At 43.2% G+C, this 26,175-nt stretch overlaps 1 protein-coding gene across 1 annotated transcript; it reads right to left on the bottom strand.

Moving 5' to 3' along the window:
• Window positions 1-653: 653 nt before the first annotated feature.
• Window positions 654-24,904, bottom strand: LOC308081807 (fidgetin-like protein 2; the record flags this gene model as incomplete). The annotated part of the gene is made up of 5 exons (XM_080423431.1): window positions 24,673-24,904; window positions 2,525-3,070; window positions 1,721-1,952; window positions 1,266-1,270; window positions 654-1,087 (listed from the first exon to the last, which is right to left on the bottom strand). The coding sequence occupies exons 1-5, from the start codon at window positions 24,695-24,697 to the stop codon at window positions 654-656; spliced, it is 1,242 nt and encodes a 413-aa protein (XP_080279557.1). The 5' UTR covers window positions 24,698-24,904.
• Between the last annotated feature and the right edge of the window lie 1,271 nt (window positions 24,905-26,175).

Here is a 26,175-nt window from a genome sequence, read left to right as displayed (position 1 = left end):
TGGCTAGGCAAGGAAATAAATAGCATCCTGAGAGAGACAATCGTGCCTAATTTATGCTAATGTCGCGCAACGGCCTCGCACGCAGAAAACAGCCGAGCTCACGACGCGTTGCATCCGCCGCACGGTTGTTGTGAGCTCGTAGTTCGGCGATGTTCAGCGCACAACACCGTCATGCGATGAAGTATGAACCGGCCTTCATACTTTTTTCAACCCGATCTCACACAACTTTGTATACATTGCACCGATGTCATTCTGTACAGAGACACCTGGAAAACCCGATTGCACGGAATGACATCCATGCAATGTTTACTAAATTGCGTGAGATCAGGCTGACTTTTTTAGACCATCTTAGCGCTGTCTATCTGACTGGGATTTGCCTAAAAAAAACGCAACCCTTACTGCAGCCTCGCGGGGCAAAGTGCCCCGGTGACTTCTTTGGGAGAAACGTGCGTAATGAAAACGTGTAAAAAAAAAAAGAAAGCAGGAGTCGCCAGTCTTTGTGCCCTCCTCCGTTCCTCTGGTTAAATCAACGAGGCCTCCTGTTTATAAACCAAACCCCCGCCCCCCCAGTGTTTGTCTGTCTGGGTGGGTGGGTCGCTGTAAGAAAAAGACTCAGGGCGCTCCGGTCTCTTTTTTTAACGCCACGGCTGACGTCAGCGCCCCCCTGTGGGGTCCTCGGACCGTGCGTGCGACGTGGGCATCTTCACAGTCATCCTCTGCTGAGGTGGGAAGCCGCCGTGCTGCTGCTCCCCCGACCCGCCACCGCTCTCCCCGGACAGGCCCACCCCCGCCCCCCCCGCGGGCGGGCTGTAATCCCCGGCCCCGCCATACGGGGGCGACATCAGGGGCTTTGCGCCGGACTTGTAGGCCTCATGGGGGTCCCCCGGTGCGGAGGCGGGGCTGCCCATGTCGTAGTGCCCGTTGCCCGCGTGGTGCCCGTTGCCCTTGTTGTGGCCGTTGCCGTACTTCCTGTACCGCGAGACTTCCTCGTCCCCGCCGCCGTCGTCCTCGCCGTCCTCAGACATCTCGAAGGCCTTGCGCTTCAGTGGCGCAACGCCCCCTTCCGGGCTCCCCCCCCCCGCCGAGGCTGTAGGAACAGGGTTTTAAAAATAATGGTTATTAGAGCTCATTAAAACTAACAAAGTAACGGAAACTAGAATTGGAAAAACATTTTATTAAACTGAAATAAAAATAAAAACGAGGCAAAAAAAAACAAACAAAAACAACAATACCTAACTTGAACTGTAATTGTTTACAAAACTGACTATAACTGAATAGAATCATGGAGAAAATGTCCCTAGTTTCAGTTCTTAGGTCTTTTTCTATAATACATGAGCCTAATATTTTGGGTCGATCTTATCTTCCAATATTTTTTTGCTTTGCCACATAATTTATTTCCTTCAAAAATAGTTAATATAGCACATTTCTACAAGTTGAAAACCAAAAGTCAAAAGGAAAATAAAAAAAACAAAAACTATAATGAAAGATGCGAAAACTCTTAAAGGGATAGTTTTCTTTAGCTTTTGTCACATTCCTAAGCCAATAATTTGATGACCGGCAGCGGTTCCGGTAGGAGACATTAGCATCTTTCCGCCGGTCATCAAATTATTGCCTTAGGAATGCGACAAAAAAAAAAAAAATCGCCATGAATTCAAGGCTTCATAATGGATAATGGATGGAAAATAAGTCATTTTTTGGGTGAACTATCCCTTTAACATACCTTGTGTGGGAGGTGGAGGAGTACCCGTAGCCACTCCCCCCCACCACGGTGGGCCTGGGGCCCAGGGGAGGGGCGGCGCTCAGGTAGGAGGCACTGGGGTGGCTGTAGGTCTGGGGGTGTGGGGGGTAACACCCCGGAGGGTAGTTATAGACGGGTGTGCTGGGGCCATAGCTGGACTGCAGCGCATGCAGCGGGCCGGGGGGGAGTACTGCGCTGGGCTGGGGGCAGTACCCTGCAGACAACCAATCACATGTTAGTATTACTGGGCTGGGGGGGCAGTACCCTGCAGACAACCAATCACATGTTAGTATTACTGGGCTGGGGGCAGTACCCTGCAGACAACCAATCACATGTTAGTATTACATTCATACTAGGGATGAACGATTTTGCGAAAATATGTAATTACGATTTTTCTGACTAATCGCGTGGTTTGGGTTTGAAAAAGTCTAATCGTTCAGTTCAGCCCTAATTCATACTTTGTTGCACATCGAAAATAGCAGACCTACAAGCTCACAATGTGTCGCTGACCTGTCTGTAGGTGTGTATATTATGAACGTTGTGAGCTTGTATATTATGAACGTTGTGAGCTTGTATATGATGAACGTTGTGAGCTTGTATATTATGAACGTTGTGAGCTTGTATATTATGAACGTTGTGAGCTTGTATATGATGAACGTTGTGGGCTTGTATATGATGAACATTGTGAGCTTGTATATTATGAACGTTGTGAGCTTATATATGATGAACGTTGTGAGCTTGTAGGTGTGTATATTATGAACGTGCTGCCATGGAGGCGGAGCTTACCCGCGGGCAGGTACGAGGTTCCGTTGTACACGGACGGGTAGTCCTGAGGCGAGACAGAGCTGCAAGACCCGCCGCTGTAGCCCGTATCCGACGCCACGACCGCCACGCCGCCCGTCTTGGCGCCCGCCAAGGCCTCCAGTCCGGGGTAGCACTCCACGCCCCCCCAGGGCTCCGGTTCGGTCTTCAGGTAAGGCCCCGGCTCGGCGTAGCCGCCGGCCCCCCCCACCGAGGCGGCTCCGGGGGGGGGCCCCCGGGAGTCGTAGGGAAGCTCCACCAGTCCCGAGTACTTCTCGGCGTAGCGCTTGAGCAGGGAGGAGGCGGTGAGCGCCGAGATGTCGTCGCTGGCCCACGGGTAGCCGGCCCCGGCCCCGGCCCCGGGGGCGGAGGCGTAGCCGGCGGCGGGGCGGCGGGCGGCGGCGTAGGGGTCGTGGTGGTGCTTGTGGTGGCCTGTAGGGGGCGACGTGGTAGAGGACACGTCCAGGTGCTGCTCGGCCCACGGGGACAGCGGAGCGCCGTGCTCCGGAGACCAGTGCATCTTCAACAGACCTGAGAGGACGAGAGGAACAGGAACACAGGGAATTAAAAACCACTTGAACCGATGGGTGAGTCAACATATGAAAAAAAATCACTTATTTGTAACTACAAACTTGTAGTATATTCTTAAGCATGTCCACAGGTACCAGAATCAGTTGAAAAATCCTTTGTAACATTTTTTCCATTTGAGATATAGCCATTTTAAGCCCCCCGCAGCCATCTGGGACGCCATCTTGAAAATGGCTTTCTGGGGAGTAGATTTTGGTAAACTTTTAGTATGTTATTTAGCATGCCCAATACTACCAGAATCCATTGAAAAACCTTCTGTATCAATTTGTTGTGGGTTAAACCATATATTGACTCACCTAGGACTGTCACGATTACAGTTAACGATTAATTGTCGATCAAATAATTGTGATTAACGATTTAATTGTGTGTTTGACCATTGAACATTGGAACATTATGAATACAATTTTTATTTCTGTTTGCCTTTAGGCTTCCTAATAAAATATTGCACAGGGCGGATATGACAAATAACTTAAATATACAAAGAAATTATTGACATATTTAATTATTTCATGTAAAAAAAGCATAACTAGCAGATCTACAAGCTTACAACGCGTCACTTTGTGATGCGTTATAAGCTTGAAGATCTGCCATTTCTGCTTTCTTTAATATTTGAAAATGTGTGAAAATTTTCCAACATGGAAACGATTATGCAAAAATATTTATCTCGAATAATTGCGATTAGACGATGATGTAATAATTGTGACGGGCCTGCTTCAACCTCATATACGTTGTTGAGTAGTGGAGTCCCTCAGGGCTCTATGCTAAGTGACCTTTCGGTTTTCTCTCTACATTAACCCATTAAGACCTGAGGACAATTCTACAAATGTCTTCTAAATCCAGTTTTCTAAAAACAGTTCTCTGAAAAACGTAGGTTAGCTATATCAGTGGTTCTCTAACTTTTTCATGTCAAGGAAGGACGGACCCCCAAAATGATATGTATTTGGCCGCGGACCCCCGTCTCAAAATATTTAGCTCCAGGGACCACCCCAGAAGCAAAGATTTGAGTTAAAAATGTTCGCTTAAAAAAAAAGTATATAGTCAAAGATTTGCACATTATTTTCACGATCAGATCTACAAGCTCATAGCGCGGCAATAAATGACGCTCTATGAGCTCGTAGATCTGCTATTTTTGAATAGCCAAATCAAATGTCAACTAAAATGACACAGATGTTTAATGGGTTAAATATCTTAGCTGAAAAATGCTGATCTAGAAGCTTGTAGATCTGCTATTTTCACTGTACCACTGGCCTACTCCACACTACAGCCCCCCCCCCCCCCCCCCCCCCCCAGCCCCAGGCCGGTCTCCAGGGCAATAAGCCCCCCCCCTCCCTTCTCTCTGCTCACTGGGGCTCATTGTTGTTGGCTCCACAGAAACCCCTCCCCCACAGCAGCACATGTGTGACCCCCCCACCCCCCTCTCAGGGGTCTACTGGGACAGGGGGGCTCGGTCGCTGGGCGGATTTCACACCAGAAAGACTCGACCAATCGGGTAGCTGAACACCGCACTGCAGTGATTCTCAAAGCTTTTATTTTTATTTGAAGGACCCCTAGTGTGATTTGATGTGCATTATTAGGGCCCCAGCTTGACCCGTTTTTTTTCTCTTTTTGTTCTGGGACCCCCAATCTACACTGTAAAATCCACCGTGTAAATGTAACTCTGACAGTGTACACATTAGGCCCGTAACGATACAGTAACTGCATCGATGCATCGTTTTGAATTTTCAACGATCTACTATATCGATATGCAAACAGCTAAATATCGTATCGTTTGACTTTGAATCGTATCGAATCGTTTTGCAATGCAAATAATCGTATCGAATCGTTCTGCAATGCAAATAATCAATTATATCAATACTAAGTACTTTTAAGAAGAAGAAAAGAGAAAGAGGGGTTTATATCCAGTATCCAGGTATTTATTTTTCACACAGAATTCTTGGGTAAATAAATAGTTACTATATCGATTTTAAATCATTGAATCGAATCGTATCGTTCTAAATTAACCTGTCCTGTATCGTTCATGTATCGTATCGACTAAATCGCTGAATCGAAACGTATCGTATCGTTCTAAATTAACCTGTATCGTTCATGTATCGTATCGACAACCAAGTATCGTGATACGTATCGAATCGTTGTTAAAACGTATCGTTACACCCCTAGTACACATGGAACCAAACGGACCCGGTTCCATGTGTACGCTCTCAGAGTTACAGATCCGTAAGGGTCCATTTGGTTCCATGTGTACGCTCTCAGAGTTACAGACCCGTAAGGGTCCATTTGGTTCCATGTGTACGCTCTCAGAGTTACAGATCCGTAAGGGTCCATTTGGTTCCATGTGTACGCTCTCAGAGTTACAGATCCGTAAGGGTCCATTTGGTTCCATGTGTACGCTCTCAGAGTTACAGACCCGTAAGGGTCCGTTTGGTTCCATTTGTACACTCTCAGAGTTACAGACCCGTAAGGGTCCATTTGGTTCCATGTGTACACTCTCAGAGTTACAGATCTGTAAGGGTCCATTTGGTTCCATGTGTACACTCTCACAGTTACAGACCTGTAAGGGTTCATTTGGTTCCATGTGTACACTCTCAGAGTTACAGACCCGTAAGAGTCCATTTGGTTCCATGTGTACACTCTCAGAGTTACAGACCTGTAAGGGTCCATTTGGTTCCATCTGTACACTCTCAGAGTTACAGACAAGGCAGGTAAACTAAACAGCATTGATAACTATAGACCTATCGCTCTGGCGAGCATCCTCTCCAAAGTATTGGAAAGAATCATGCTTGTGCGTCTTGAATGTTCGTCTTGACTGCAAATAACCAGTTTGGATTTAAAAAGAAACACGGCACAGACTTATGCATTTTTGCACTTAAAGAACTGATTGCCAGCTGCAGTAGCCATAATTCCACTGTCTTCCTATGCTTTATTGATGCATCTAGGGCTTTTGACAGGATTAACCACTACAAACTGTTTCACAAGCTGCTTGATAGAGGTATACCTAAGCACATTGTGCGTATACTGGTGTTTTGGTACAAATATCATAAAATGCAGGTTAAATGGGGTAATGTTAAATCTGCCCATTTTTCTGTTAGCAATGGTGTTCGACAAGGGGGGATTTTGTCTCTCGTTTTATTCAACCTTTATATGAATGATCTATCCATTGAATGAAATACGTGCAATACGGGCTGTCTGATAGGTAACTGCAGTGTTGGAATGCTGAATTGGAAGGTGGTTGCACTCTATTTTAAACGTCGCTTTACACCTACACTACAGGTCACACAATGGGACAATCGATATGCATCTAGACTGATTCCTATGTTAATTCACCTGGTGTGAATCGGGAGCCTTTGTAAACTTTGTTGAGGTGTGAATTTAAAGTCGGTTTTAATCTATGCGTGTGCCTGCGCGTGCTCCTGGTCAAATAGGTTCCTGCACGGCGTGCAAAGGCCGTCCAGTGAGCATTGCACGCCTGGGTAACTCTATCATCAATCACCTTATGTACACTGAAGACCTGGTCGTTACAGTCCTTACAGTGGAGGGTTACAGCAGCTATTGAAAGTTTGCTCAAATTATGGCCATGATCATGACATAATTTAATCTGTGGACTACACCAGGTACAAATGACTTTTTGTTGCACTCCCTCATGGAGCTACCTGCGGATTATACTAGGGTCGGTCCACTCTAGGTGGACACGCACTGACCTTTTGCACCTTAATCCCTTGTATAACGCACTGACTTTTTTTGGTCTTTTTTATTGTGCTCCTTTTCCTCTAAGCACCTTAACGTCCATTGTCTATCATGCACAGTATAAGTATAACATGCACAGTATACAATACATTGCTGCTATGCTCAGGCACCTTAGTTTAGTTTTTTTTTTAGTTTTTATTATCTCAGGTAATTTGTAAATATGTAGATAACTTGTCTGGCCTTCTGTTGCTCTCTTGTTTTGATCTCCTTCCCACTTACCCCCCACCCTCTTCTTCTCCCCCCCCTCTTCTTTCTATGGAAACTAACGTTGCGATGGGAACGATGTACAAAAAAGAATTTCACCCACTGTTTTACCTTGTAAACCTGTGATGTGACAATAAAACTGATTCTGATTCTGATTCTGATTTATAATGCAAAAAAGAGTAGTGTCATGATAGTGAGAAGCCATGGGGACAAGAAATTGTCTTTCCCAGCCTTTCACCTATGGGACAGTCGTCTGTCTGTGTGCCAGGAAATCAAGTACCCTGGCCACATTTTTACTGACAATCTCCATGATAGAGATATCTCTAGGCTTCATGCCCAGGCCAATATGCTGCTTCACAGGTTCAGTATGTGTTCAGATCCTGTCAAGTGTGCACTTTTTTAAGCATTCTGCACTCCCACGTATACAGCCTTCCTGTGGTGCACATACAAGAAGGGTAGTATGGAGAGGCTTAAAGTGGCCTACAATGATGCCCTGAGGATTCCATAAGGTCCCTAGATGGCATAGTGCCAGTCACTTGTTTGTAACATGTGGAATCCACACTTGTCAGGCTCTCTTAAGACACTCCATGTATGGATTCATGTCTCGCCTGGATGAGTCCCGGAACAGTATTATTGAGGATTTAGTCAATCCTATAGGAAGAGCTGTCTCCGGTACTCGTCCAGGCTGCGTAAACACTGGAGAGTCAGCCTCTATGTCTGATTGTATGTTTCTTTGTGTAATGTATTGTTGTTTATTGTGTGATATTTGTATGTACTCTATGGACCCCCTGTGTGTCTGGAATAGAGTTTGAATTGAATTGAATTGAATCTATAAACGCCTTGACAGACAACGTCACACTGATAAGAACCAGTATGCGCGCGCAGGCCGGCACCAAATGAACCCCACCGCTCATAAGATGCAATGTTAAAGTGGTCACAGCCTCACGTGTAAAAATGCATCCCATCAAACTTTCAGATGCTGTTTTTCTCCCAGTGTGGAGGAAGAATGCTTAGGATGTTTACTGTGATCTCTCGCTCTTGAAATATATAATCCTTGGTTTCTGTTGTGTGTAAACAACAATAATAACAATTCAAAGCAGTTGTCCTCAAAACCCCGCCTCCAGTGGCTGTCATCAGACCGGAGGGAGCGCTCTATGATAACGGCACCAGAACCTGCTCTTGCTCACGCAGCTGCAGCCCGTCAAGCCTAATTTATGCTCCGTCCCGCAAAGGTGTCGTGCGCAGAGAACGGCCGAGAATAGCAGACCTCCAAAGTCACAGCGGTCGCATCCACGACGCGGTTGTGAGCTTGTATGTCAGCTGTTCTCCGTGCGCAATACCGTTGCGCGATGAAGTATATATGTCTCGCTAGGGCGCACCTCACTAGCCAACACACAAGAGGATGTTTGAATGATTTTTGGGGATCTGTTGGGAATTCATTACATGAAACAGTCACCTGTGCGTCCAGTTTCAATGTTTGTAAACAAATAATTGGTCTATAAAGCATCGGGTATATTGTGGAATAGTTGTACGAGAGACTAGCTCACTTTATGTATGGTGTTTGTTTTGGCCAATATGCATGGATTTAATGCCAGAAGGCAGCCAGGCTGTGTCACATGTCCCATCATGGCCACCAGGGGGCAGCCAGGCTGTGTCACATGTCCCATCATGGCCACCAGGGGGCAGCCAGGCTGTCCCACATGTCCCATCATGGCCACCAGGGGGCAGCCAGGCTGTGTCCCATGTCCCACCGTGGCCACCAGATGGGTCTCTAAACGGTCCACATGTTGATCCCTAAATGAAATGATCCCTCGGTCCAGTTAATCCTACTCATCCTGTCCCACTGTGTCCCAGGATCCATGCAGCTCCGCCCTGTCCCTCAGAGATCCCTGCATCATGCAGGGAACAGGGAATCCCATCCTGTCACGGGCCAGCGTCCCCACCCCCCCGTCCTCCTGTCACCCCCCTCTACCCAAACCCCCCCTCTCAGTGGTGTAAAGTAACTAAGTACATTTACTTAAGTACTGTACTTAAGTACAATTTTGAGGTATTTGTACTTTACTTGAGTATTTCCAATTTCCAATACTTTTACTTCTACTCCACTACATCTCGGAGGCAAATATTGAACTTTTACTCCACTACAATTATTTGAAAACTTGAGTTACTAGTTACTTTTCAGATATAAATTATGATATTATGAAACACACATTAACTACTTTATCCCTATTTTATATATAGGCTATTTGAAAATAGCAGATCTACAAGTACACTTGTAGATCGGCTATTTTCAAATATTTTTGTACTTTTATTTTTGGTACTTTAAGTACATTTTGATAGCAATACTTTTGTACTTTCACTCAAGTAAATTTTGAATTCCGGACTTTTACTTGTAACAGAGTACTTCTGTATTGCAGTATTGATACTTTTACTTAAGTAAAATAATTGAATACTTTTTCCACCACTGCCCTCTCCCCATCCCTTGCAACTCCAATGACAAACACAACCGTACTGCAGGACCTTTAGTAAAGCCTTGCGTTTCCACCATCAAACACATATTAACCACATGAACCCTAAGCAGCCTCCCTATTCTGGAGCCGAACACACACACCACACACCACACACACACACAAAACTACTTTTTTTTCTATCGATAGTCACCCCATGGAAACTTGAATTCATGGATCATTTTTAGTTTTTGTCTCATTCCTAAGACAATAATTTGAAAAAAAAAAAAAAAAAATGTGTTTATCTTTTTAAGTAGATTTTTAAGTATATTTCCTGTTTGCATACATTATTCATTTTGATTATTAGTCGTACAATGTGTTTTTGTCATATCTGCCCTGTGTCAGCACCTCTGCCTTAAACATGTAGTGTTGTTGTTAGTAGGAATAAACACAGAAGCACCCGGGAGGAAGTGGACTAAGAAAGGGGAGGAGCCAAACTGAGTTTCTGTCGAGTTGGTGCCCAGTTGGAGGCAAAAACAAAGGAGAAAAAATATATATATTTGTTTTCCTAATTTTTTAACCAAATGGGTTCCCAGATTGTCCCTGTTCAATTTGTAAGACAATGTTATTTTTTATCCCACGCTTTTCTAACCAATTTTTTCACCCATGTGCCAATTGCCTATGCAATCCTGGGCGCTACTCTCCCTCTGCCAGCCTAGGGAGAGGCCAGAACTGAGCTCATGCTTCCTTATCACCTGACAAGGGGGAGTTTCCCCGGTAGGACGTAGCTTCTTATCACCTGACAGGGGGGAGTTTCCCCGGTAGGACGTAGCTTCTTATCACCTGACAGGAGGGAGTTTCCCTGGTAGGACGTAGCACGTGGAAGGAACACGTGACGTTATTACAACCAGTTCCTTTCCCCTCCATCAGGCTGACCAGGGGAAGACAGTATAGAGACCAGGATTAATAGGATAATAGCACCATTTTACCCCAAACCCATAATCATAATAATCACGTCTCATACCACTACATCGCTACAATATGGATTTATCGCCCAGTCCTAAGTGGGGAACTGGTACTGACTGGTACTCACTGGTCATGCTGGTCATGCTGGTCACGGGTACGAAGCCAATTGGTTACACCTCGCTGTCAATCAACTCCCCTCACGCCCACCACACCAGATGGTGTGTAATCTACACAAGACATATTAATCTAGCGTCTGTATTCCTATGGAACCCACTGGAACAGAGGGAATGGATCTGTCTAAGGATCAACTGGTGGAGGGAGGAATGAACTGGTCCTTAGTGGGAGGAGTGGTCTGGTCTGTGGAAAGCAGACTAATGATGGATTAAGGGACAGAGGGCTTATAGGGCTGGTTCACGGGCCCGGTGACGATCTGACGGCCATGGCCAGCTTTCCTACTTAAAGGAGTAGTTCACCCAAAAAATGACACACCCCATGAAGCCTTGAATTCAAGGAGATTTTTTAGTTTTTGTCGCATTCCTGAGACAATAATTTGATGACCGCTGGAAGAATGTTAATGTATCCGGTAGGAGACACAAAGGAGTCTCTTGAGACACTGCCGGTCATCAAATTATTGTCTTATGAATGCGACAAAAAAATAAAAATCTCCATGAATTCAAGGCTTCATGGGGTGTGTAATTGATAGAAAATAAGTAATTTTTTGGTTGAACTACTCCTTTAAATGAACCCATTTAATCTGGGAACGCATCTACAAATGTCTTCTAAAGCCTAACAGTTTTCTGAAACACACGTATGTGTTGCTATGATATCAGTGGTGTATCATAGCACAGTGGTGTGCTATGATATCAGTGGTGTATCATAGCACAGTGGTGTGCTATGATATCAGTGGTGTATCATCATAGCACAGTGGTGTGCTATGATATCAGTGGTGTATCATAGCACAGTGGTGTGCTATGATATCAGTGGTGTATCATAGCACAGTGGTGTGCTATGATATCAGTGGTGTAGCACAGTGGTGTGCTATGATATCAGTGGTGTATCATAGCACAGTGGTGTGCTATGATATCAGTGGTGTAGCACAGTGGTGTGCTATGATATCAGTGGTGTATCATAGCACAGTGGTGTGCTATGATATCAGTGGTGTATCATAGCACAGTGATGTGCTATGATATCAGTGGTTGCTCAAACCTTCTCATGTCAAGGATCCCCAACATTATATGTATTTGGCCGCCGACCCCCATCTCAAAATATTTATTGGCTTTAAAACAATTATATTCAAAGATTTGCACAAACTTTCACGATTTAAAAAAGAAAAATAGCAGATCTACAGCTCATATGAGCTTGTAGATCTGCAATTTTTTGAATAGCCAAAGTATAAAATAATGGTTATAGCTCAAATCTAAAAAATGACACAGATGCGTTCCCAGATTGAATGGGCAGTGTCAGCGCTCAACCCCCCCCCCCCCCGCCTTATTCATCGTATTGAAGAGGCCACGTATGATCTGTTTTCCTTCTTTCTTTATGTTTCTATTCTTTACCCCTTTCTTTCTTTTGTGAAACTGCAAAATGATGGCAGCTACTTCTTGTATAACAGAATTGAGTGTTTGTTGTCTGTCTCCCTGTCTCTCCAGCTCTTTAGTAAACCGAAAATACATTGAAAATACATCCTGAAAATGTATTTGCTTTTTTACTAAAGAGCTGAAGATAGACCCCTGTTACTGAATAAACACTCTATACAGCAATGATTACTACCAGAATATAGAGCTATTATAGTAGTACAGAAGTCCTGACGTCACTCGTTCATCCCCTGGTTCGTAAAGTTATTTCTCTATGGAGAATAACATTGGGTCATCTTAGAATCGTCTCATATAAGAATTGTGGTCCAAAAATAAACAAACTGTCTCGGCGATATTGTCAGGGAGGAGGCTCTGTATCGTTTATGATAGTCAGTCACTTATATTTGATACAGTCTGTTTCTGGCGAAAATGTAACTAATTCGGTGGAAGTAACATTAGCGTTTCTCACCGTCAGTTGATGCTTCATATCCATAAGAGTCAAAACGCCGGGGTCATTTGTTTATTTTTGCAACACAGTTCTTATTTGACGCGATATTAAAGACGTCTATGGGAATTCAGAACGGGGGTGGAAAACCGCGAACCAGGTAGGATGTGTAAATTACGTCAGACTTCGGTGCTGCATTGACTGCCAGAATTATTTCAGATTTTTTGCAGTTTATTGCCAGGGGTTTTTACATTGAACAAAAAAAAGTACTCAGGAGCCGAGATACAGAATTTTTAAGTTTTAAGTTAACAAGGAAGTGGATAGGAGTCTAAATCTTCGAAAAATCATATCTCCTTGGTCTTTGGGTCAATTTCTTTTTTTTAAATGTAAAAAAAAAGAAAAGAAAAAAAGATTTTATTTTTATTTTATTTATTTTTTTAACTAAAAACGAGTTAACTTGGTCTTGGCAATCAAGTGATGGATTCTAAAAACGAGTTAACTCGATCTTGGCAATCAATGTCACTCATTTTAACAATAGAAAATAGAAAAAAACACTTTACAGCATCTTCAAGTGGTTAAAACATGGCATTTAGGTCCAAGACCAACAATACTACTGATGCAAAATACTGAAGACATTATAGGAGTAACAGCCTGAGATATACTGAGGAGTTTTACCAACGTTCTTATCAATATCTCTAATTAATGGCTCGTGTCTGCTTTAGCATTTAGACATCTGTGTTTTTGAAATCCGGATAATGTGGAAGGGGGGAGTTTGGTTAAAGGCATTATAATGGATGAGGGGAAGGAGCCCCTAACCCCTAATCCATACATGGGCAACTAGCGGCCCGGGGGCCACATGCGGCCCCCACCTTCACTTAATGCGGCCCACAGGTTAATATCAGAATACTGCTATATTATTGATGTCAGCTGTTATGATTCCTAACATGTAAACATGACCCGCTTTTATTACTTCAGTCTATATTATTAGTTGAATTACTTTTTATGTCCAATGTATTTGTATTTAAGTTCATAAAGTGAACTTAAAGTAATACTAGGTAACTTTTTCAACAAAACTAAAGTTAAATTGTATATCTTTTGTGAGTGGCAAAGTTTCACAACACCCACTCCATGAATTTCACCCCCGGAAGCCTTTTATTTATATATTTTCTATTGAACGGTGTCGGGGGGGACTTTCCCGGGAAAACTTTCCCGGGTCATCTGGCCGGAAAACGGAGGCGGAAATGCACTGGTTTCCTGTTTGGCCAGGAACTACCGCAACGGTTTCCTGTTTGGCCAGGAACTACCGCGCTATAACAAAAAGGAACCTCACGCTGATTTTCAGAGAATGTAGGATTGGAAGATCGAAAAAGAACAGAAAAAGAAAGCACAGCTCATGGTAACTAATGCTTAACTGGCTAAGAGAAACGATCCGCAGATAGTATAAAACAATTAAAAGAACGCTTTTTGAAACGCTTCCGGCTTCCGGTGAAAACAAATGGAATTCTGGGTAATCGAGGACTACGGAAATTGTATGCAATGACGGTAGTGACCAGCAGAAGTTGCTAAAAATCGTTATTTGTGAATCTGCATTGTACAACTTTAAGTATAACTAAATGCATTTTAAATTAAATAAAACTTTTCAGGATTACAATTTTTTTTTAAATACCAAAAAATAATTCAGGATTCCAATTCAAAAATAGCAAAAATAGCAGATCTACAAGCTCAAAACGCGTCGCATTCAGTACAGCATTCATTTACGAAAAAAGTTAAGATATACAACGTGGCCCCCTGGAGTGACTGAGGAAATATAGTGGCCCTCTCCATCATCAAAGTTGCATCACCCCTGCCCTAATCTATAGCGCCTCACCATGGCTTGGGGGACTTTGGGAGACGCAGGAGAGCCAAGCTTCAAGCCTGCTGAGTTTATCAAGAGACGAGCGCTAAGCCAGCCTGCTAACTGTCTCATGATGGCTTTTCTGAACCCATTCAATCCGGATCATTTTAGATTTTTATAGCTATAACCATTATTTTGTACTTTGGGCTACAGTATGTCTGGGGTGTGAGACCCCCATAGCCGAGTGGGTAGAGCATGTACCACATGGGCTCTAATGCCCGACAGTGAGTCTCCGGTTCGATTCTCAGCAGGCCGGAGACTTGCTACATGTCACTCCCCTATTAATGTCCCTGTGACCATCGAATGAAGGCACACAAAAAAAGACAAAATAAAAAAAGCATTACGCACATTCAGAATGACAAAATAAGCGCTGTATTTGTCCAAGAATCTACTCTCTGTTCTACTACTGAGCTAGCTTACGGCTAGCTAGCTAGCTTACGGCTAGCTAGCTAGCAGCGGGCCATAAAGAACGTGTGCTGTGTAAAACTGTACGCTCCGTTGCACCGTGCACACCGTGAACGCCAAAAACAAAGCGGACCATAGAAGATCGCAACGTGTCGTGGATGTGATGCGTTGTGAGCTTGTAGGTCTGCTATTTATTTCATTACTCCTTCACATGTCTACCTAAAGACTCATATATGTGCCAGGTCATGGTTGTTGCGTGTGTGTGTGTGTGTGTGTGTGGGGGGGGGGGGGCTTTACTTGTGGTCCAATGTATGGTCAGTGTGGGCAATTATGGGTTAATTAGATGAAAGTGAGCGTGTGGGGGAGGGGAGAATGGAATGGGAATGTTTTGGGGGGTTTGTGTGAAAAACTGGAACTGGAGAGAAAAAACACCCTGAGGACAGACCCTGCATGCATTACAATCATGACTTAACACTTATACACACTAAGCTATGCCACACACACGCACACACGCACACACACAAGTACATCAGCATTTTAGAACAGTGATTTTGGGGGGGGGGGGGGGGCATTTTTAACACTGAAAATAGTGGATCTAAAAGTTCACACAACACGCCACAACTGCCTGCAATGCGTTGCTGTGAGATTGTTGATGAGCTACAGACGCACATAACTCCAACCTAAAAACCTAACCTCTGACTGAACTAATCCTCCTAAAACCCTAAAACCATTTCTCCTTTTCCCCCATGTCTATTTCTCACATTCTACAACGACTTATACTTTACTGGGAGGGGACCAGTGTTGATTTCATCGAATAAAACTATGACGAAAAATGTTGGTCGACTACCTTTTTTCACTGACTAAAACTACATAAAAACTAAATAGAAACTAAGCTATGATGACTAAAACTAAGACTAAATAGCCTATATTGACAATTTTGTCAGCAAATAAAAACTAGACTAAAATGTTAGTGAGGGACTAGTGGAGAAGAGATCCAGTAGAACTAAAAGACAAGTCATTTTATGTTTGGTTGCGCTCGGGTGTTGCGATCTGAAAATAGCAGATCTAAAAGCTCACAACGCGTCGCGCTGTGAGCTTGTAGATCTGCTATTTTCAGCATGCAACCAAGTGTAAAGTCAGCCATTACGAAGCCATCAAGGCACCGCAAAAATACATTTTAGTCGACTAAATCAACTGTAGAGGAGACATTTGACCCTCACAAGTATAGTAATACATAGTGTACACACACACACACACACACACACACACACACACACACACACACACACACACACACACACACACACACACACACACACACAATGTTTATTTCAGTGATCAGCTCTTTAGACGGAGCGGAGCGGAGCGGCCGGCTGCAAGAAGACAGAATGTTGCTTCATCTCTTCTATAAGATGAGTCAGTGTGTAGGAATGTGAGGAATCCAACCTGAGCTCTATTTACACACACAGCACGGTTCCACTGCACACACACGCACACACACACACACACACACACACACACACACACACACACACACACACACACACACACACACACACACACGTACACGCACACGCACACGCACACGCACACGCACACACACGCACACGCACACGCACACGCACACGCACGCACACGCACGCACACACACACAGCACGGTTCCACTCCATACGCACACCACATGCACACGCACTCGCACGCACGCAAACACACATATTTGTAAATTACACGTGCAAGGACATCAGCATTTTTTAGGATAGTGGTTTGATGAGCGGCATTTTAAAAGCCTAAAATCTATAAGCTTACAAGGCGTCGCTGCACTTGTAGATCAGCTATTTTCTGTGTGTTGTTATTGTTTTGTTTAGCTTTTGACCAGAAAACAACCGTTTCTCTCGCAATGACTATTTCTCAAATTCTACTAAACCTTTGGAGACATTAAAGGCCCTCGCAAGTATAGTACCACACACACACACACACACACACACACACACACACACACACACACACACACACACACACACACACACACACACACACACACACACACACACACACACCTTTCTGGGTGATTTGTATTGGTTAGGATTCCATGCAGATCAATACAGAACACATCAGTGGACATATGGGATGTTAATATACACAGTGGACCAATGGGATGTTAACATACACATCAGTGGACCAATGAGATGTTAATATACACAATGGACCAATGGGATGTTAAAATACACATCAGTGGACCAATGGGATGTTAATATACACATTGGACCAATGGGATGTTAACATACCAAGCCCCCAGAACCCAGTGGTTTCATTGAAGCCAATTGAACATGCTGGCCATTTGAGGTATTGCAGGTGTGGCCAATGTATGTGAACGAGGCCATGGGGCTTCGAGAATCTTCAGTGACGCGTTCGAGGCCCCAAATGGCCTCGCCCATCACATTTTCCAATACGTTTCCAACCCGGAAGAAGGGTTCAAATAGGCACATGCGCTGGGTGAGCAACTCAATGCAAGTGGATGGGAGGCGATATCCGGTGCCCTCTCTATTATTTTTAACTCTATGTAACATACACATCAGTGGACCAATGGGATGTTAATATACACAGTGGACCAATGGGATGCTAGCCTGGGGTCACGACCTTAAAGCAGAGAGAGTGTCTAATAGGGGGCGGGACTTCCGTCGGGATGTATTTCCCCTGGAAACGATCTTTTTCGACCAATCACAACACTCATTTCATTCACGGAGAACATAAACAGATTTGTAAAGCGTCAACGTCATTTATTTAAATCTATGCGTGTGCCTGCGCGTGCTCCTGGTCAAATAGGTTCCTGCACAGCGTGCCAGGCCGTCCCATGAGCAATGCAACCCTGGCTCAGTGGTAAAGTCCCTGCCCACCACCAGGGAGGTTGTGGGTTAGAATCCTCCGTGGTGCAACCGGCTTTGTCGAGCGTCTATGTGAACACAATTGGCCCGTGTTCAGGGGGAGGGAAGCCGGGCGGAGAGGAGGAGGAGGGGGAGGCCCTCGGTCATTGCATGTACTCCTACGAGCTGGGGCGGAGCCTGTCAGCGGGGAGTGTTGGGCGGGAGGAGTAGAACAAAGGCTCTACGTCCTCCTGGTGGGGGCTCCTCACTGGCAGGTGAGTCAGTAGGATACGACAGCAGTGACAACACAGAGATGTGTGTGGAGAGGAATTAATTAGCATAACGACTACATTGGGGAGAAAAAGGGGTAAAAAATTATAAAAAAGAGAAAGTAAAAAAAGAGACGGGGAGACCCGTGTTACTGAACAAACACTCTAGTCTATAGCAATGCTTACTAACAGAATATATAGAGCTATTTAACTCTTTTTAAAGCCCTATTCAAAAATGTTCAAGAATAACAGATCTAGAAGCTCACACAGTGTTGCTAAGTGGCACGTTGAGAGCTTGTAGATCTGTTATTTATTTTAATTTTTTATCCCATGCATTTGTAACCCTTTTTCACCCGGTGCCAATTATCTAAGTGATCCTGGGCGCTACACTCCCCCAGCCAGCCTAGGGAGCCCAGAGCCGAGCTCATGCCTCCTTCAATGCATGAGAGCCAACTGACCTTCTTGTCACCTGACAGGAGGGAGTTTCCCCGGTTGGACGTACGGCGTGGAAGGAACACGTTATTCCAACCAGTTCCTTTCCCCTCTATCATAAAGTGGGGTTAACAGTCATACTGTACACACACACCCACGCATGAGCACACACACACACACACACACACACACACACACACACACGTTTTTCTCCTCCTGTTTGCACAGTAAATAAGGACAATATTGTCACATAAGCAGTGACTATGGTCTATATACAGTATATAGTAACTATTATATTATAATCTATACACAGTATAACATACAGTAACTATTATATTATAGTCTTCATGAAGCTTAACCCTGTTATCATGGCCAACAAACTGATTTACAAGAGAAAAAAGGACATGAGGATAGAACTCATAATCCTGAAATGAACCGCTTTTAAAAAAATAGCTGATCTACAAGCTCACAGTGCATTGGATCGCCATGCGTTGTGACCTTGTAGATTGCGGCTATCTTTAGCTTTTGATGAACTTTAGGGACATTTTAAACCTACTTTATAAAGATGATGATGCCCAAAATAGGGACGGCAGGTTATAAAAAGGCCTGAACCACAACAACTCATTGATCCAGGTCAGGTACAGAGAGCTGAGCTATTTATAGAAAGGAAATATAAATATGTATTTATGCCAAAATATACGCTGCAAGGATCAATAATGTATGATGATTCCACAACCAACCAGTGTTGATTTCATCGACTAAAACTATGACGAAAAATGTTCGTCAACTACCTTTTTTCACTGATGAAAACTACATAAAAACTAAGCTATGATGACTAAAACTAAGACTAAATATATTGACTATTTTGTCAACAAATAAAAACTAGACTAAAATGTTAGTGAGGTACTAGTGGAGAAGAGATCCAGTAGAACTAAAAGACAATTAATTTTATATTTGGTTACGCTTGGGTGTTATGCTCTGAAAATAGCAGATCTACAAGCTCACAACGCATAGAGCTTGTCGATCTGCTATTTTCAGCATGCAACCAAGTGTAAAATCAGCCATTACGATGCCATCAGGGCACCGCCAAAATACAAATACAGTCGACTAAATCAACTGTAGATTTAGTCGACTATAATCTTATGATATTTAGTCGACTTTTAGTCGAACTAAAACATTTCAGATGACTAAAATATGACTAAAACGAAATGGAATTTTAATTCAAAAGACTATGACTAAAACTAAATACAAATTTGCTCTCAAAATCAACACTGCAACCAACTGACACAAAATGTGGAATATAGTTATGCTTTTTGTTGATGCATATAGAAGAGCTTGTTTAATTTTAAAACACTCACTAAAACTGTATGGTTATAAATGTGTATGTGGGACTAAACGGATGGAAATGAGCTTCTAGCTAAATCCAGCATATTTACATGAAATCATGTGTATTGATTGAAATGTTCATTAATATGACCTGACACTGTCCCAGGGATAAATAAATAAAGTGCCGTTGTTTTCTCTGTTAGCCCATTCAATAAGGGAACGCATCTGTGTCATTTTAAGATGTATTTGGCTATTCAAAAATAGCAGATATACAAGCTCATAGTGCGGCTTGTAGATCTGCTATATATATTTTTTTAATCGTGGAAAATGTGTGCAAATCTTTGAATATTTATATACGTTTTAAAGCGATCATTTTTAACTCTGATCTGCGCTTCTTGGGGGGGTCCCCGGAACAACATATTTTGAGATGGGGGCCCGTGGCCAAATACATATCATTTTGGGGGTCCTTGACATGGAAAAGTTGGAGCACCACTGATATTATAGCAACACACTGTTAGGATTTAGAAAACATTTTTAGATTATGTATTTGGCCGCGGACCCCCATCTCAAAATGTTTTGTTCCAGGGACCGCCCCCCCAGAAGGCAAAGATTAGAGTTACAAATGTTCGCTTCATGACCTTGTAGATCTGCTATTTTTTTAATAGCAAAATAAATGTAAAATGACACAGATGAATGTGTGAAGTTAAGTTGGTTATTTTCTCCTCTTTTCTTCAAACCAAACGGCCCTGTGCTGCTCAAACTGTGTGTCCGAAGCCTGTGTGGTCAGTCCTCCCCTCCCCCACCTCCCTGAGCTCACACACACATGCATGTGGCAGGAGCAGAGGCCCCTCCCCCCCTGCATTGTGTCCACTCATATATCAGGCTGCAGCTGACCAGGCTGACCAGCTCTCTCTCTCTCTCTCTCTCTCTCTCTCTCTCTCTCTCTCTCTCTCTCTCTCTCTCTCTCTCTCTCTCTCTCTCTCTCTCTCTCTCTCTCTCTCTCTCTCTCTCTCTCTCTCTCTCTGCTACCACTGTTTCATAGTGTTATTGTCGGGCAGAAAGCGCTTATCTCCATTTTAACCTTTTGTGGGGTTTTTCTTTGTAAATTAACACCCGATCATACCACAGCAGTTCACGCACAGAGCAGATCCGGCGTTTTGAGCTTGTAGATCTGCTACTTTTGATGCTATAGATAGATTTATTATAGATGTGTGTGTGTGTGTGTGTGTGTGTGTGTGTGTGTGTGTGTGTGTGTGTGTGGGCGCGTGTGTGCACGTGCCGCATGTGTGCGCGTGCATGTGTGCGTGTGCCTGTGTGCGTGCGTGCGTGTGTGTGTCATTCATTATAGTGTAATTAGAGGTCGTTGACACCAGGTTACTAATGACCCGCCTCAGTCATTCATGGCAGCACTTCACTCTCGCTATAGCTAGCTAGCGGCTAACGAAAGTCGCGCCCATTAGCGTGTTTGTGTGACATGGGCCGTCATTATGAGAACAATACATAATGATGCACTGTGTGTGTCAATGTCAAACATTCACTTACATGTCCTACCAAACGTCCTTTTATAACACGTTGTCTTTGCTGAGCTTAATGCTCTGTGTCTTAAAGGACAACTTTGTTTTTTTACAACAAGGGTTATTTTATTAGTTTGTAATGATAATAATTAAAATGTGAGTGTTATTGCTATATAAATCTGCCTGTTACAGCGCCACCATGAGGCTGATTAAAAGAAATTAGGGTGGCATTTCTTCCTTAGCCTAGTGGGGATGTGCGTACAAAGTTTCACGGAAATCGGAGGCTGCGCTCATGACTATTTACCAATGGATCGAATGCCCCCGCCCCCCCCCAGTTAAAAATCAATAAATCATTAAAAAACGTACATCGGTAAATCACAATAACACTCATATTTTAATTATTATCATTACAAACTAATAACAAGGTTGTCCTTTAATGTCTTAAAGCTTTAAAGTTTAAAACAAAAGGTGTTTTGTTAAAAAAGTGTCACGTTCTAGAGTGTTTGTGCAGTAACAGTGTTAAATAGCTCTATATTGTGATAGTAATCATTGCTATAGAGTGTTTGTTCAGTAACAGTGTTAACTAGCTCTATATTATGATAGTAATCATTGCTATAGAGTGTTTGTTCAGTAACAGTGTTAAATAGCTCCATATTGTGATAGTAATCATTACTATAGAGTGTTTGTTCAGTAACAGTGTTAAATAGCTCTATATTGTGATAGTAATCATTACTATAGAGTGTTTGTTCAGTAACAGTGTTAATAGCTCTATGTTATGATAGTAAGCATTGCTATAGAGTGTTTGTTCAGTAACAGTGTTAAATAGCTCTATATTGTGATAGTAAGGATTGGTAGGATTTTATGAAAATACAAAAAATGGCTGTGTGTGTGCGTGCATGTGTATGTGGTAGAAACGTACTTAAATACATTTACTTACTGTACTTGAGTACAATTTTGAGGTACTTTTACTTTACTGGACTATTTCTACTCCACTACATCTCAGAGGCAAATATTGTACTGTTACTCCACTACAATTATTTGAAAACTTTAGTTACTAGTTACTTTGTAGATTTTGATTATTTTTACAACATATACATTAACCACTTCAAACACTATACACATTTCAGCCATTTGAAAATAGCAGATCTACAAGCTCACAATGCGTTGCGATGCGACGCATAGTGAGCTTGTAGATCTGCTATTTTCAAACAGGATATTCTGCATAATGACTACTTTCTACTTTTGGTACTTTTAAGTACATCTTGATGCCAATACTTTTGTACTTTTACTCCAGTACATTTTGAATTCCGGACTTTTACTTGTAACAGAGTATTTCTACATTGCAGTATTGATACGTTTACTTAAAGGGATACTTCACTCTCGGGCCGGGGACACATTTAAAAAAAATATTAAAAATAAATGAAAAAAGTTATGGAAAATTCATGGCCCCCTCACGCATTAGAGTGTCCTACTAATGCGTGAGGGGGCCATGAATTTTCCATAACTTTTTTCATTTATTTTTAATATTTTTTTTAAATGTGTCCCCGGCCCGAGAGTGAAGTATCCCTTTAAGTAAAGAATGTGAGTACTTTTTCCACAAGGCACATTTCTATGCAGTGAAATGTGGCGTGACGGTGAGAGTGTTTTTGAGGTGGAATGTGTCAGACGTACGCAAGTAAATGTCTCACACACACACACACACACACACACACACACACACACACACACACACACACACACACACACACACACACACACACACACACACACACACACACACACAGCATGCTATCTGTACCTTCTAGGGGTTTCACAGAATGATCGACTATTTGAACATCAAAACCACTATCCAACACTGAACATTGAACTTGAGTATTCGCTGATATTCTTTTTATTTTATTTGTATGGTTTTATAAAGCAGTGTCAGTACTGCATATCTGCTGTAGTTATATCGCCACTGCTTTACATATACTTCATACTTTGGGACGCGATGTGAGCTTGTAGATCGGCTATTTTCAAAACGTTTGACAAATGTTCAAACATTTACATTTATTATAAAGTATTATAAAGCCAATACTTTTGTACTTTTACTCCAGTAAATGTACTGAACTAAAGCCATCTCTTTGGAATCTGAAGAAATAAAGGTTAAAATCCTTGATGAATTATTCCAATCATGTTAGAGTGTTAATCTCGTTAAAGCTGGAACCTAATCAATAGCCTGATCAATAATATGAGAATATTCATCAGTGTTGGATAGCAGCCCTGCACCAGTAGCATATAGGTTAACCAGTTAAGCCCTATATATGCGTTGTCCAATGACCAATAGGCTGTATATATATGTGTTGATTTCGTCGACTAAAACTATGACGAAAAATGCTCATCGACTACCTTTTTTCACTGACGAAAACTAAATATAAACTAAGCTATGATGACTAAAACTAAGACTAAATATATTGACAATTTCTTAAACAAATAAAAACTAGACTAAAATGTCAGTGAGGGACTAGTGGAGAAGAGATCCAGTAGAACTAAAAGACAAGTCATTTTATGTTTGGGTGTTTGGGTGCTCGGGTGTTGCGCTCTGAAAATAGCCGATCTACAAGCTCACAACGCGTCACAGCACGACGCGTTGTGAGCTTGGCACACAGAATCTAGTGAAATATGTTCCCGCTGATCGGCACATGGGTAATCGGTACGACAGTTTAGTTGAGTAGTAAAAACAGGTTCCTGTTACAGTCCTCCCGTGTTGTTCTTTGCTATTTTACTCATCTAGTTTATCCTTTTACAAATACATGGTCATGTATATATATATACACGTTCGGTCAATAGAAACGTCCATCAATCAACACAGAAGGCCTTTGCAGCTCTTTTCTTTGAACTCAGTGGATTATTGACACTGACTGACTGACAAAGAGGACAGGCTGAGAAAGCAAAGCGGACGAAACACCTTCTGTGAAATCCCTCAATGCAAAACTCAGCTGTTAAAGAAATCAGCGTCATCTCTCTTGTCCTGTCCCCCCTCCCCCCTCCCCCCCCTCTCTCTCTCTCTCTCTCTCTCTCTCTCTCTCTCTCTCTCTCTCTCTCTCTCTCTCTCTCTCTCTCCCCCTCCCTCTCTCTCTCAAAAATAGTCAGCGGTTGTCGGAAAAAGAGTGTCAGCAGCGGATTCGAACACGGGAGATTGGGGTCAGCAGTCCAACGCTTAACGAGAAACGCCACCAGACTATTTAAAGAATTAGGGTTTTGTCTGTATTAGACTGACAACGCTTGCACCATCCCCTCTGGGGGCGGAGTCCTTGTTTTCGCTTTTTGGCATTCAGCCAATCGCAAGGCGGCAGGGACGTATTTCGCACACACACACACACACACTCCGTTTCTCCACTGAACTCAATGGACGCCCTGTTCTATTTGGGTTCTGAACAGTGTTCTCCATGGTATAGTGTTTAAGTGCTTTAAGAGAAGTTCTTCTTACTGTTTGGGGTGACAGGACTGAGCATTCTGCAGCCCTGGCCCCGGGATGGAAGAGGACAGGAGGGAGGGGGTCCACTCAGTGTTGTCGGGGGTCCACCAGGGGTGTCATGGTGGTGCTGCTGCTATGGCCCCCCTGGGCTGGGCTCTGAGGTGCTGATGATGCTGCTGCTGGCTCTGCTATTGGCTGGAGGAGGTATCCCGCTGCTCCGGAGCTCCATGACTCATCATCTCACCACGCCCCCACAGCCCTCTGACATCATCATGACACCTGAGGAGCACACACACACACACACACACACACACACACACACACACACACACACACACACACACACACACACACACACACACACACACACACACAGTGTAAAGTAATTTCGTACATTTATTCAAGTACTGTAGTTAAGTTAAATTTTGAGGTATTTTTATTTTACTGGAGTATTTCCAATTTTCCGTACTTTTACTTCTACTCCACTACATCTCAGAGGCAAATATTGTACTTTTACTCCACTACAATTATTTGAAAACTTTAGTTACTAGTTACTAGTTACTTTGCAGATTTTGATTATTATTACAAATCATACTGTGAGGAGGACCGTGTTAGCGGCTGGAAGCAGTACAGAGGCCTTGAACAGGGTTTAACCCGAAGGTGTATTTATTCACCAACACATCACAAAACATGGCAAAAGACATTTATTTGTAACACCCAAGCATGGCGGAGTGTAGCTTCTCACCCTCAGCTCCCCCTATACACGAATCCACGGAGCGCTGCCCTGCGCGCAGCCATTGCTGCGGTGTCAACGCTCCGCGGGCGCGACACCGCAGCAATGGCCGCCTACAGGCAGCTACAGGCAGCTACAGGCAGCGCGTCTGTGGATTCGTCTATAGAGAATTGGCAGGAGCGTTTTATACCCAGCTGGAGCTAATGAGCTTGGGCTATACCATTAGACTGCCATTGACAGGGGTGTTCTAAAACATATAATAAATACCTGACTAAACATACAATACATATATATACATATATAGCCTTAAAACACACAAGTATTACAAGTCTCATGAACTACACAGTTATATAACTCCTTCACACTACAACATCATTTATCAATCACACCAGCACATCATAACCCTCCCCCAGCTATCCTGATATGGTCCAGCCCAATCATGCTGAAACACACAGGCAATTGTTTGGCATTCAATCCAACCTTATATTGCACTTCTCCACCATATTGCACCTAGTCTCTATTGCACCTATTACCTACATTGCACCTGTCCATCATGATTGCCAAACACTTCTGTCCATAGACATATAAAGGTAGACGCCTCCTCTGGCTCTGAGGCGTCTGTATGGCGGGTGCGCTTCCGCTTCCGTGGGTAGCTGGAAACTCCCACGTGCGTCACAGAAGGGGGCATTCGATAGGCCAATCAGAGGCAGGTGGGGCGGGACAACTAGATTCTGACAAGTCCTGGAAAAGACGTGCTGTGATTGGCCAGTAGTCAACGCGCC

The sequence above is a fragment of the Gymnoscopelus braueri genome, assembly GCF_963280865.1.
Source record: "Gymnoscopelus braueri genome assembly, chromosome: 3".
NCBI classification, from domain to species: domain Eukaryota; kingdom Metazoa; phylum Chordata; class Actinopteri; order Myctophiformes; family Myctophidae; genus Gymnoscopelus; species Gymnoscopelus braueri.
This window is presented reverse-complemented; position numbering and strand designations above follow the sequence as displayed.